The 13,272-nt window shown below is 48.5% G+C and overlaps 1 protein-coding gene across 3 annotated transcripts in view; it reads left to right on the top strand.

Annotated features, from left to right (window-relative positions):
* Positions 1-13,272, top strand: part of Dennd3 (DENN domain containing 3) — a 66,216-nt gene that overhangs the window by 32,263 nt on the left and 20,681 nt on the right. For all 3 annotated transcript variants that reach the window (XM_013156128.3, XM_013156127.3, XM_063230983.1), the window contains exons 11-16: positions 1,310-1,413; positions 1,936-2,135; positions 3,705-4,226; positions 9,339-9,598; positions 10,008-10,178; positions 11,356-11,485. In XM_013156128.3, coding sequence (XP_013011582.1) covers positions 1,310-1,413; positions 1,936-2,135; positions 3,705-4,226; positions 9,339-9,598; positions 10,008-10,178; positions 11,356-11,485 — 1,387 coding nt within the window. The remainder of the gene's footprint in view (positions 1-1,309; positions 1,414-1,935; positions 2,136-3,704; positions 4,227-9,338; positions 9,599-10,007; positions 10,179-11,355; positions 11,486-13,272) is intronic.

The following is a 13,272-nucleotide window of genomic DNA, read 5'->3' as shown; positions in this document are numbered from 1 at the left end:
GATGGGTGATGTGCTCATTCTGCAGGCTGGGGAGGGTCTGATCAGGAGGGAGACATCTGAGCATCCCTGGCATGTGTGATGTTTAGCACCATGAGCATGGCGAGGTCACCTGGAGCCAGGTGTCAAGGAGGAGTAAAGAGAATAGGCAAAGCAGTGTCTCAGTCCTGGGTCTGCCAAGAGTTGGGGCAGAGGGATTCCAGCAAGGGAGGCAAAAAGATGCCAGAAATCAGGAGAAACACCTGGGGCAAGTGATGTGGAAGCAAGGCAGGAGAGAGAACATAGCAGTGATCTCAAATGAAGACTGAGAGGTCACCGTTTTGACGTAGCTTGGAGAGTGACCATGGTCACCAGGGCAGAGTGGTTTCATGAAGTGGCAGAGACCAAGCCATCTGAGTGTGGTAGCATGGGGGCTGCTGTGAAGCCTGCTGTCCCCCAACATACAGTGCAGATAGGTGGAGTCACAGGCAAACCCCATGACTGTCACATAGGACTCATTCTGCAGGGACTGTCAGAATGTCAGAGAACTGGAAATCCAGAACTCAAAGCTCCTGTCTTGTTTTATAATCATGGTGTCTGGGCCTGGTTCTGGGATCTGGCTCTGCTGCTCTGCCCCGTGGCCTTCCTCGCTCTTGTGGTGATCCAGGGCCCAGCTGGGGCAGGTCCATCATCTGGCCAAGCAGTGCTCACGTTGTCATCTGCATAGTCTCTTCCTGCCCAGTGCTCTTCTGTCCTATTCTGCGTGTTGGGATCCTGCTTGTCCCTGTCTGGACCTCCTGGGCACCGTCTCCCTCCCTTCTTTGCCTGGGTTGGTGGCAGCTTGTAGGTTGGAGAGTCTCATGTTCTGTAGGCCACTTGCCTACCTGGCATGTTCAGTAGAAAGAAGTGTCCAGAAGAAACAAAGACCCCAGTGAGTCCCTTGTATAGTGAGGACCCTGAAGGCCTCGAGTACCAGAGCCCAGCAGAAATGCCTGTGTAGTGGGTGGAGGCAAACTGCTGTGGTGTGGGGCTGTAGGAAACACTTTGCGGTCTGGAGTTAGTGGGGCATGGCTGTCGAAATGGCCAGGTGGTTTGGGCTTTTGAAAATTTTGTGATTCTTCAAACATGGAGTTGCTACTTACTTCAGATCATCAGGTAAAGAACTGGGGGGTGCTCCTGGCATATTAGAACCAAGTGTGGAAGCTCTCAGCTTTTAGGGACCTCTTGCCGAGGTGCTCAGTCTGGTAAGATTCTCAGTCTGTGGGGATCACTGTGGCCTTGAACAGTAGAGAACCCTGAGGCCTAGAGGCTGCCCTTTTGCCATCTCCTGCAGGTTTTGGACACCTACATGTTCCACTCTTTCCTGAAGGCCCGGCTCAGCCGCAGGATGGATGCCTATGCACAGATGGACCTGGACACCCAGTCTGAGGAGGACAGGTGCTCTTCCTTGACTTTTGCACACAACTCTGGTGACCAAAGTGCTCTAGTGGCATGGCTTTATTTGTACAGAAAAGTGATAGATTCACCAGGAAAATCCTGACACTTAGAAATTTTCAATAAGTTGGTAATGCACGGGCTCCTCTCCGTTGTGTGTCTGTTCTTTAGGGAGCTCTGAGAATTGTCAGCATTAATGTGTCTGCTGTGCCCTGGCCTCTGTCCACATGTATTTTGTACTCTCAGATCTGCTCCTTTTTTCATCCCTTCCTGAGGTTTTTCCTGACCTCCCAGAACACACATAAAACCTGCATAATGTCCTGTCTTTCTTGGACTTTGGGCTATCCTCGGCCCATAGATGTGCCATCTCCTGCAGCACTGGACAGGATTTAGGCACCACGTTGTGAGTGATCATGGGCAGGGCTGCCCCATACTGCTTCCTGCTCTGCAAACAGTTCTACACTGATGCTTATGCCTCAAGCATTGTTGCTTCGAGAAAGCAAAGCACTGCTGTTTTTAACCCAGAATCAGTGGGATGCTTAGAAGCCCCAGAAGGCCAACAGTGGAGAAGATGGCTTCGAGGAAGTCCTCACCTCTGAACATCACCCACCGGCGCATGGTGGTCAGCATGCCCAGCCTGCAGGACATCACCCTGCCTGAGCTACCGGCTAGGAACTCCTCACTTCGCATCATGGACATCACAGGATGCAAGAGGAACAGCCCAGGTGAGCAAGCTGTGCCTCCTGCATCCACTGGGTTCTGCTGGGGCATGCCATTGCAGGGACCACAGTTTGTTTCTAAGGGAGGGAGAGGGTTTGTTATTGTTTAGTAGGTTAATTATTTGAAATATGTTTAGAACATTCGTCTTGCAAACTGTTGGTTAAAGAAAAGTATTACTCATCGCCTACTGTCGGTGGTGCTGAGAGTAACAGCTGTACACAGTTTTGGCATTGGTGTGTCTGTACATGTGTAAGATACATGTTTCCATGTGTAATGTGCAAAGGGATGCAGCTGCTAGGCCCTTCTGAGTGCCAGGTACTGTCTAGAATCTGGGGTACAGAGGAGCCCCGTGGCTGGACACCTGCAGCTGGCTGTCCAAGGGTGGAGGTACAGCCTCCCTTGAGGGCTGAAGCAGAGCCTGTGGGGCAGGTGTTGGCTGTGGAAGTGACGGTTTAGCAGAGATGGCTCTGCAGACAGGCTGGGCTGCACCTCATTGGTCTGGGAAGGCCTGGCCTGTCTTCTGCAGATGGGCATAGCGGTCACTGTGACCTGTACACGTGGGCCCTGGGTAGCCACTGTCTTAGCTGAGCAGCATGTGCTGAATATTACCTGGAGGAGAAGGTACCAAAATCCCGGATGCTGCATGAGCAGGGCATTCCATGACCCAGAGAGCCAGTGAGTATAAAGGAAAATAATTCAACGCTTGCTCACAACTGAGACTCAGAGCTCAGAGCAGGTGTCAGAAGGCTGACTGCTGGATCTGTGTCTTTTGCACAGCCACTCCTGGCTGTGTGACCCTGAGCAAGTCTCATTGCCTCTCTGGGCCTGCAGTTCATCTACTATACGGAGTGGATCCCATGTGCTCTCCTGCTGAGGGGACACACTCTGCTTTCTCTGTCTTTATACACCAGCCATGTGGTCTATGCCCACCTCCTTTCTCCAGGTCGTGGCCAAGACCACATCTCTCAGCTTGCATGTGTGGAGCTGGCCTTATGGATACCCAGATTGCCCTCTGATTTCTCTGGGAAACTGGTTGGTGCTTGGCCCCTGAAATCCCTTGGTCCACATTTGTTGAAGGAGCTGGCAGGAGAGACACCCTTGGTTTAACTAGTGGCTGTAGGATTTAGTAGCTGGACAGATAACTGTGGCTGTGGAGGCCTCACTTTCCATGCCTGCCAGATGGGTACCACAGTAATACCTCCCAGAGCCGTTAAGGTAAATAAAACAGTTATTTTATATGTGTTGCCAAAGCTAGCACAAAATAATTATTTTAAAAGGCCTAACTTCCAGGCAAGTGCACCTTGACTTACAGTACTAGTTTACTCCTCAGAGCCCCAGCACCAACATTTCAAGGTAGCATTATGTTTTAGCAAACAAATTGTTCAGCGAATACCAGGTGTTATTAGTCTTAGGATATAAAATGAGGAGCTCTGGGTACACAGAACTTTCTGGAGGAGGCATACTGGTTCTTGGTTTGCATTGTGTCCTGGCCCCATGTGTTCCTGGGACAGGCACATGTGTCCATTTTGAAGGTCTGTGCTAACTATCCGCTTATTTCCCTTTAATTTGTTTAGTTCTGAATGTGGCCCCTAAGTCCACATATACGTTCAAGATTCCCGAAATCCACTTCCCGCTGATGAGCCAGTGCATACAGATGTACCACGCCAACTTTATCACCATGCTGAGCAAGGCCATGAGCCTCCTGGGCCCTGACAACTCCCTGCTCCTGGCCAGGTACTTCTACCTGCGTGGCCTTGTCCACCTGATGCAGGGGCAGCTGCTGAGTGCCCTCTCAGATTTCCAGTACCTGTACAAGACAGACATCCAGATTTTCCCTGCTGACCTTGTCAAGGGCACTGTGGAATCTATGTCGGCCCCTGAGCGCTCCCAGGCTGAGCAGACGCCTGAGCTGAGGAGACTCATCACTGAGGTCCTGGACAAGCCGGGCGAGACCACCAAGGCAGACGATGCTGTGAAGCACTTTGAGCTGCCCAAGAAGCACATGCAGCTGGAAGACTTTGTGAAGAGGGTTCAGGAATCAGGGATCGTGAAGGACACCCACATCATACATCGGCTGTTCGATGCCCTGACTGTAGGTAAGAGGCTACACATGACAGCGCACCATCTAACCACAGCTGCCCCTGGACCCACAAGTGCTGTGTCCACCAGTTCAACCCAGTTGAGTTGAGAAAAAAATTATACATTTTTTTTGTTTTGTTTGTTTTTTGAGACAGGGTCTCACTATGTAGTTCAGGCTGCCTTGAACTCACTGTACGGCTCACTCTGGCCTGGAATTTGGGACAGTTCTCCTGCCTCAACCTCCTGAGTGCTAGGATTAAAGGTGTGCACTATCCTATCTGACTTGTATTGAGAATACTAAATGTTTAAAACTCGCATCTGTACAGAAATTACTGTTTTTTGCTGTTTTTCCCTAAAATACAGTCTAATAACTGTTTCCATAATATCTACATTATATTTCTGTATGTGTGTCTGTTTCCTATACTAGGAATTAAATCAAGGGCCTCCTCAATGATCTAAGTCCCTAGCCTTTTTTTATTTTTGTGTCTTTTTGAGACTGTCTCTGTGCAGTTCAGGCTTGCCTTGAGCTCATTTTGTGGCCCAGGCTAGTTCCAAACTTGCAGTGATCCACCTGTCTCAGCCTCCTGAGTGCTAGGATTATAAGCATGTGCCATCATGCCCAGCTCTGTCCCTAGCCTTTTAAAAATTTTTTGCTAAATTGAAAGGTATGCCCCAGTGGGGGCTCAAACTCAGCTTCCCAGGTAGCTGGGATCACAGGCATGCACCACTACTTCTAGAAATGACTTAAAGTCTGTGGGGAGGGTATGCATAGGTTATGTGCTAATGCTGTGTCCTTTTATTATACTCAAACATCGCAGATTTTGGTATCTGCAGGGATTCTGAATCCCGTGCCCAAATACCAAGGGACAGCAGCAGTTACCAAAAGACTGTACTAGTAGCAGGCCAAGCACTGCCAGGTTCTGGGTGAGGGGTCACAATGCGCTGGCTCTTTGCTGGCATTCTGAGGGTAGCCCAGGAACGGTGGGGTAGCAGTGCCCTCAGCAGTCTTTTATTGCCCATCTCAAAGTCTCCCTGGCTGGGCTCCTGGGCTGGGCCCCTGCAAGGCAGGGGATCCAGGGCCTGTGACAGGAGATGGGGAGACAGTACCCCCAGATACTCTCCTCACCCCGCCAATGGCCTCGTCTAGACTGCTGTGCAAAGCTGCACAGCTTGGAAATGCAGAGGTCATGGACAGATGCCAAGTATGAGAAGGCCTAGCTTCCCAGGCCTGCCTCAGGGGCTGGTTTCCTAGGCCCAACTGGGGCCCTGCACCTTCTCCAAGGGAGCTTCTGTCCCTTTCTGACTATGGGAGAGAGTACAAACCCAGGGCACAGCCTCTGTGCTTAGCCCACGACTGTGTCATGGCATCTGGCCCAGTGTGTAGCCCTGTCCTATTCCCAGTGTGTTGCAGAATTGCCTACGGTTCCAGCACAGGTCTGACCTGTCCTCTTGGGCCCGGGTGGTATTGCCATGTGTGAAGTGTAGCTTATTTCTCTGTGTGGCCATGGGGAGGTGTCCAGAGGCTTTACCTTCCCACATGTACTGAGACCCCCTTCCTATCCCTAGTGCATGTGTGGGGGCACCTGAAGCCTAGGCTGATGTGACCATCTCCTTTGGTGCGGAGCTGACACTACAGAGCATGACTGTGTTGGTCCGTGTACCTCTTGGGATATCCCCAGTGACAGTGCATGCCCCTCCCCACTGGGAACCAGTCAGACCACACATCTGCTGGGCCCAGCTAGTCGATGTGATGCAATGGCCCTAGCCAAGTACCATCTCTCGGGGTTTCTTATCTATGTCAACCAACTATTGCCTGAAAATATTCAGAGAATTGTGTCTGTGCTGAGCATGCACAGGTTTTTTTCTCATTATTATTGTTATTCTCTAACCAGTACAGTAAAATAGCTGTTTACATGACATCTGTTCTATCAGATATTGATGTTACCTAGAGAGACTTGCAGTGTACAGGAGGCTGTGTGTGGGTCATGTGCAAATCCTCCACTGGTGTATGCAAGACACCTGAGCAGAGCTTGGCTACCTGTGTGGCCCTGGATGCTCAGGAGATGGCCTGCTGCTCTTTCCCTAGGGGGCTGCATGGAGACACAGAGACCCCATGGTTTAGCTGTGTGGATGCCTGATGCACAGCAGCTGAGGCACAGCAGGGTGACTGTCCTATCCTGTCAGGGCCTAAGCATGCCTGTGGCTCGTCTGTGCCATCAGGGACCAGACCCCTCCATCTCCTTCACTTCTCTGTCCCAGCCTCATCACCCCATGGTCACAAGGTGACTGTTGGATCTAACAAAGAGAGCCTGTCTGTCTCTTAGGCATTTCTTCCTCTTCCCCATTGGGCAGCATCATGTCACATGGTCACTCAGCCACAAGGGAACCTGGGAGGAAGCTCTGTAGCTGATGTGTGGCCATCCAGGGGCTGCAAGAGGGGAGGGTGTTCAGGAGATGCTGGCAGACCTAGCAATGACTAGGAGCATTCAGTGGCCCTTGTTGTGGACCCTTTGGCTTCATCAGTGTTGCAGATTAGGTTGGGAAACACTCTTGGTCCTAGGGCCCAGGAGCCTGGAGTCACTGTTGTAAGGCAGCACTGTGTATTTATTTCAGCCAAATGCCTGCATGCTGTAAAGATTAACCCTCTATCAGAGCTGAATGTCACCAATTTACATTTATGAGATGTGAGAATATATCTGAGATTTTATTAAGATGTTATAATTTCATCATTATACATTTTTATGGTCAAAATTTAAATGTAGGATTAATATGTAAGCTAGTTGATCAATATAATTATTAGTAAAAGTTAATAGTCTGCCCCTGTATTTATACACCAGGACTCTCAGAACCTGATTTTCTGTGGAGTGTGCTGCCTTCATATGAGTGTGTGGAGCAGGGTATCTGTGGCCAGCTCAGAAAGGGATGTCACCTGTGTACCACTGGGATGAGCTGGAGGTGCACTGGGGGACAGGATAGAGGAGACGCTTGGGGAATGGGCCTTTTGTCTTTCTGAGAGGGTGCAGCAGCGGTATGCCTGACAATTGCTGTGGCTTGTGTGGTGCTGCAGTATCTCTGCACAGTGTCTGTGAGTGTTCACAGTGGCCAAGGATGTGATGACGTCTGTGTGTGCACAGCAGCTGTGGGTGTGAGCTGCAGTGCTGCAGGTGTACACAGCAGTGGTGGGCACCGTGGCCGAGTGTACATGTTGCCTCATTCCCACGCGATGTGGCATGGGTGCTGTGGCACTGACAGTGACAGTGAGTGTCACTCCTCACCCAGTGGGGTATCCTTCATAGCTTCTGCCCTGGTGGGGCTGTCTGGTATTGAGAGCCATGAGCCTCTCATATTAAGCTCTGGTCGACATCTGTCTGACGCAGGATGCTGTCTTGGAATTCTGGTGACATGCTGTGTTCTGCATGGCCCAGGTGTCGAGAGGATCTGTCCTGAGAGCCATTCTGCTGAACCCTTGTCTCTTGCTCATGGTTGAGTGCTTGGCTTTCACTGTCATGCTCAGTGGTCTTGCCTGCTATCTGAGTTCCTTCTTGTTCTCTGGTTTCTTGGTTTTCTTAAGTGATGTCTGAAGAAAGTGTCACAGACCCAGTCACTCAGGCCCTCCAGAAGTGCAGACTGAGCTTCCCAGCCAAAGGCAAGGCAGGGGAAAAGGTGTCTAAACCCTGAAAGAGGGCGCCACTTGTGTTGGTGGCCAGCCATCTGATGGAGTCAAGGAGTGACCCTCTTGCAGACCTCATTGCCCATTGCAGGGGACTGCAGAGACCCACAAGGTACACCTGGCACCCTGCTATTGGTCTTCTTCAGCGACTACTTTTGCATTCATTAGACAAGTGCATATATACTCATAGGGTTTGAGTCTTTCTGTTTGGATTCAATGACTTTGAAATTTTTTAATGTAGTGAATATACTTAACCAATATAAACCACTTAATACAGAAAGAACTAAGTCAAAACAGAAAGAACTAAGTCAAAACAGCGCCATCTGGCGGAGAGCCCCACATCACATAGTCAGGCCCCTGCATGTGGTTTGGTGGCCTGCTGGATCTTCCTGTCTGGCTCATTCTGCACTCTCAGCTGCCATAATTTGGAAGCAAGATGTAAAAGCCAAGGAAGTTTCCTTGGAAGCCTCTTGCAGCACCCACCCCTGCACGTGGCTGTTCTCTCATAGAGTACTGTGGCAGTGACTTAGTCCCAACCCCATTATGGCAGTGTAATGCCCCCAGATAACTGTCATCACAAATAGCTTATTTATTTATTTACCTACCAATTTTTGCTACTGGTCCTAGGATCAAACCAAGGGCCTTGCACCAGCTGGACAAGAGCTTTACCACCTAGCCATATCCTTAGCCCTTTTCAGTTTGTGTTTTGAGACAAGATTTAAGTTGCCCATACTGACCTGGAGCTGAGATCTTCCTGCCTCAGCCTCCTGAATAGGTATTACAGATTCGTACCACCACATACGGTATCTTATTGTTTATCAGAGTGGGCTTGTTAACAGCTGTGTGGGGAAGGTCCATCTTCCTCCTATAGATAAGGAAGCAAGTTCTTTGGTATTGAACAGAAGTGGAAGTTGGCTTCAGATTTGGGTCTCTGACTAGAGAAGGCTGGACTTTTGGACAGACTGTTGCATCCTTGACTAAACACAAACGCCCTGTTTGCTCACAACCAAGGTAGAGCTAGTTCAGGTAAGGCTTGATCCATGGTGTACGAGAGTCCCCACGGATCTGACATCTTCAGCATTAGCTTCATTTCAGGGCTAGCTCTCCTAATGTCCTTGGTTGGGGGCCTTCAGTTCTCATAGTGAAAATGTGTATACGTCATGAGTGTGTCTTGGTCTTGGAATTCCTTCCTAGAGCTGTGACCACCTGCACTAGGGCACACAGGCATCTTCTGTCAGCTCAAAAGGCAGATGGCCTGCAGCCAGGCCATGAGCCTCACCTGGACACCTTGGCTGCTGGCCGCTAGGGAAGCCCTCCTGTGAGAAGGTGCCAATCCATACAGGCCTCAATCCTGGTGCCACTTGGTGCCTGGTTTGGGTAACACACTGTTTCTTAAGGTCGTGCAAAGTCTCATCTCCCTTAGCTGTGAGAAATCTCTTTTTCTTCTTATGAAATTCAGGACAGCAGAAAGTGATCGACCCAGAAACATTCAGAGATTTCTACAACTGCTGGAAGGAGACAGAAGCTCAGGCCCAGGAGGTCAGTCTGCCATCGCTGGTGGAGGAGCATCTGGATAAAAATGAGTGTGTCTACAAGCTGTCAAACTCTGTCAAGACCAACCGTGGCGTCGGCAAGATCGCTATGACCCAGAAGCGCCTGTTCCTGCTGACTGAGGGGAGGCCGGGCTATGTGGAGATCTCCACCTTTAGGAACATAGAGGTGAGGTCTGGGAGCCCCGAGTCCCAGGCTGGAGTCAGCTCTGCTCTGGACGAGTGAGGACAGCCACCCACTTTTCCAGCATAGCCACCTGCACAGACACTTGCTATGCTCCTGAGTTTGTACACCTGTAGTGTCAGGATGCTCTAGAGGCTGGGGTGGTTTAGTGCTGTGGTTGGAGAAGCCAGGTAGTGGCCTTCCAACAGAGACCACAGGGTAGGCTTAGGGCTCTGGTGTTTCAGTGAGCTGCTCCTGTCTCTATGACCACAAGGAGCCACTGCATCTTACGTCTTTTTCTTGTCTTTTCTTTCTTTGGTGGGGGCTTCTCTTCAGGACAACTGTGCCCTGTCTTCTGTGACCTAGCACCCTTTGAGTGCTTGCTCTGATGTAACTGCCGTTTCTGCCTCTGCAGGAAGTCAAAAGCACCACAGTTGCTTTTCTCCTCCTAAGAATACCCACTTTGAAGATTAAGATGATGTCCAAGAAGGATGTCTTCGAGGCTAACCTGAAATCCGAGTGTGACCTCTGGTACCTGATGGTGAAGGAGATGTGGGCTGGGAAGAAGCTGGCCGATGACCACAAGGTCAGTCACTCCTGCCTCCTGTGACCAGCTTGGGTGGCAGGCGAGTGCCCTGCCGTCAGGGCCCAAGGGTGAGGTCTGGTTCTCTGGAATGTTGTGTGACCCAGCTAGAAGCTTACTGGCATGTGGTGGGTGCCAGGCGAGGAAACACAGGGGTGGACTAATCATGAGGGCTCATCCCCTCCACTTTGGTGACATTCCACTGGATGGTGACAAGGCCTGGGCTGTGCTGACCTGTCCACTCTGCTAGGTCTTAGTTGATGTTTTGGGCACACGCTGTTCTGAGGGATTGCACCCTCCAGCCTCGCCAAATTAGGGTTTGGCAGGGAAGGTACTGGGTTTCTTCTCTTGGCTGCAGTTTATATTGTAGGCAGTTTTGTATATTCATGCCTTATTTTGGGCCAAACTGCTGGCTTTGTTTACCCCAAGTGATGCGCTCACGGTTTGTGGTGATGAAGGAGGCAGGGATAGGTGAGAGCTGTTCATGGTGTAACTGGAAAGCTATAACAGGAAGCCTGTTACACAGGGTAGGGCCGCAAGCAAGGCTGTACACACATGGTACACTCCATAAAATCATGGTGCTATTGTAGTCCCGCTAGTCACTGGAGAAGCGCAGGTGACGATGGCACCCACCATGGTAGGCCGGCACTGGAAAAAACAGAACTTTGAGTGGTGAGGACTTCCCAGTCACTGGAGGGGGGACATGGTCTTTCTAAGCTTTCAGTATTATGTGATTTTTGGGCTAGCCCTTGGTTTTACGCCCCATGTATTACAATATTTAGCATAAACCAGCACAGTTAAACTAAAACTGGTGAACTGTTTTGCATAACGAGTTTTGCCAAGCCTCGACCTGCATGTTACAAAAGGCAGCTTTGTGCTGCTGGCAGAGCTGAGCTCAGGTGACAGCAGCAATGGTGTGGCCCCCAGGCCTGGAGTGTTGGCTGCCTGGCTCTTTGCAGAGAAAGTCTGCTGGCCGCGGAGGTAGAGCATCAGTGCCAGCCTTAACTGAGAGGGAAAAATGATGAAACACACTCCGAATTCATGTTTCATTCAAACTCCTCTTGTTTTGCTGTAAGAAAATGTACCGGTGGAAGTCCTGCCTCCTGTAAGGCAACAAGGTCTCCTGGGCAGGTGACTTTCGTGAGGCCTGTGAATTGATGTGTACCTGTTTCTGTCGTAGGACCCGCAGTATGTCCAGCAGGCGCTGACCAATGTCTTACTGATGGATGCTGTGGTCGGCACACTGCAGTCCCCGGGGGCCATCAGTGCTGCTTCCAAGTTGTCTTACTTTGATAAGATGAAGAATGAAAGTAAGACAAGCTCCAATTTCACACAGCAATGTCTTGAGAGCGCTCTTAAGTGACTCTGTCCCTTGCTTGCTTTTCTCTCTTTTTAAAATATTTTATTTTCTTATTAGTACATCTTTGCAGGACATAATTTTGCATTCCATATGGGAGTTGGTACACGTGTATAACACATCACAGTTACATTTTCATCTCCTTTTCCTTCCTTCCCTCCTCCCTCCCTCCATCTTGCTTTTGTCTTGCACCTTCTAATTTATTTCTGTGTCCCTTGCAGGGACCTGTGCTTCCCTTGTTTCACTAACAGAGGGCTCACAGCTCTTTATACATCAGGACACCTTTTCATTTGCTCTTGGAGAACATTTGTAAGAGGTTTCATAATGTAAGGGGTTTGTTGTGATTCTTAGTTGCAAACAACAAAATGTCTTCTGGCTGGTGCAAGCAGGCTACAAATCTGTGCAAGGTTACTAAGTGGGTCATGGGATCTCCAAGTGGTGTGTTGGTCTTGTAGTTAGAAACATGCTCCCTGAAGGCCATGGGCCCTCTATGTGGCTGGCCTGTGCACTGGTGGACTTTATCACTGCGTAGGGTTAGGAGGATGGTGAATGTTAGCATGTATTTTTTTTTTTTTAAAAAACTTGATTTGGTTGGTTTCCCTAGCCTGGAATTCTCTAATCTCCTTCCCGTGCATTTCTATCTGGTCTTTACTTTTTAGAAGCCACACACAGATGGATGGTAGGCTCAGGTGTGTTTTTTAGGTGATTTTCAGTCTAGGAGCAAAGAAGACTTTGCACATCATTTTATTTATTTATTTATTTATTTAAGGAGAAAAGAAAAGAAAAAAAAACAGTGAAGGGGTACAAGTTATACAGATTTACAGAAGAAAAAAATGTGCAGTAGGAAATCACTAGTTAATGGATTACATATTGCCATCTTAGAAATAATTGTTCAAGTCACAAAATTAAAGCTTGTAGAGTGGACATTCCAACAATGATGCTGCAAACAGTTCTGTTCAATGATCCAATAAAACTCTGTGATATCATTTTCTATCTTATACATTTAAATATACATGCAGTTATATAGTTTAGAGCACGTTCTTTTCCTCTCTTTTGTACAGTGACTATTACACATTTTGGGTTTCATTGCTCCCACAGTTCTTATTGCTTTTTTGGAAGAGAGTAAAACCAAATGTGACATAACAGAACCGAATCAGTCAAGTCAAAAGGGTGGATATAATAGATAACATAAAAACATAATACAAGGTGATCAACAATGGTTACCATAATGCCTCCCGCTATTTCTAATAGAATTGCCTATATCATTAGTTGTAATACAATTGAACAAAACAGTAAAGAATAAAACTGACAAAACCAAAACATTGGAGATATTGTAGGTCTTCAAAAGTAGATAAAGGTCAACGAGAATGGGCGTTATAATGAATCTCATTATCTTCTCAGCTGATGCCTAAACTTTCGAACCTGATACTATCCAGCAAAACAGAATAGAGGAACCTCAGTCAAAAACAAGATGGTGAGAGTAATACAGGGCTTCAAATCGAGATAATAGAAAGTCAAAGTGGGTTACTATATTATATCCTGCTATTTTTTCCCTTTAATTAAACGGATAAAAATAAAAAAGTAAATAATGGAGTGGAGATTGAGAAAAAAAGAGGGCATAACAGTGAAACAGGGCAGATCAAAACATAACCATTTAAGCAGAATAGTGTTTCACCACCAGATATTTCCGACCCAAAAGTAGTTACCATATTGACTCTTTCCTTGAAGTCCTTGAGTACA

Source organism: Cavia porcellus, unplaced genomic scaffold (assembly GCF_034190915.1).
Source record: "Cavia porcellus strain 051 isolate PalLab524CR breed Dunkin Hartley unplaced genomic scaffold, mCavPor4.1 scaffold_19, whole genome shotgun sequence".
NCBI lineage: Eukaryota > Metazoa > Chordata > Mammalia > Rodentia > Caviidae > Cavia > Cavia porcellus.
The sequence above is the reverse complement of the archived record's forward strand: the minus strand, read 5'-3'. Positions and strand labels throughout refer to the sequence as shown.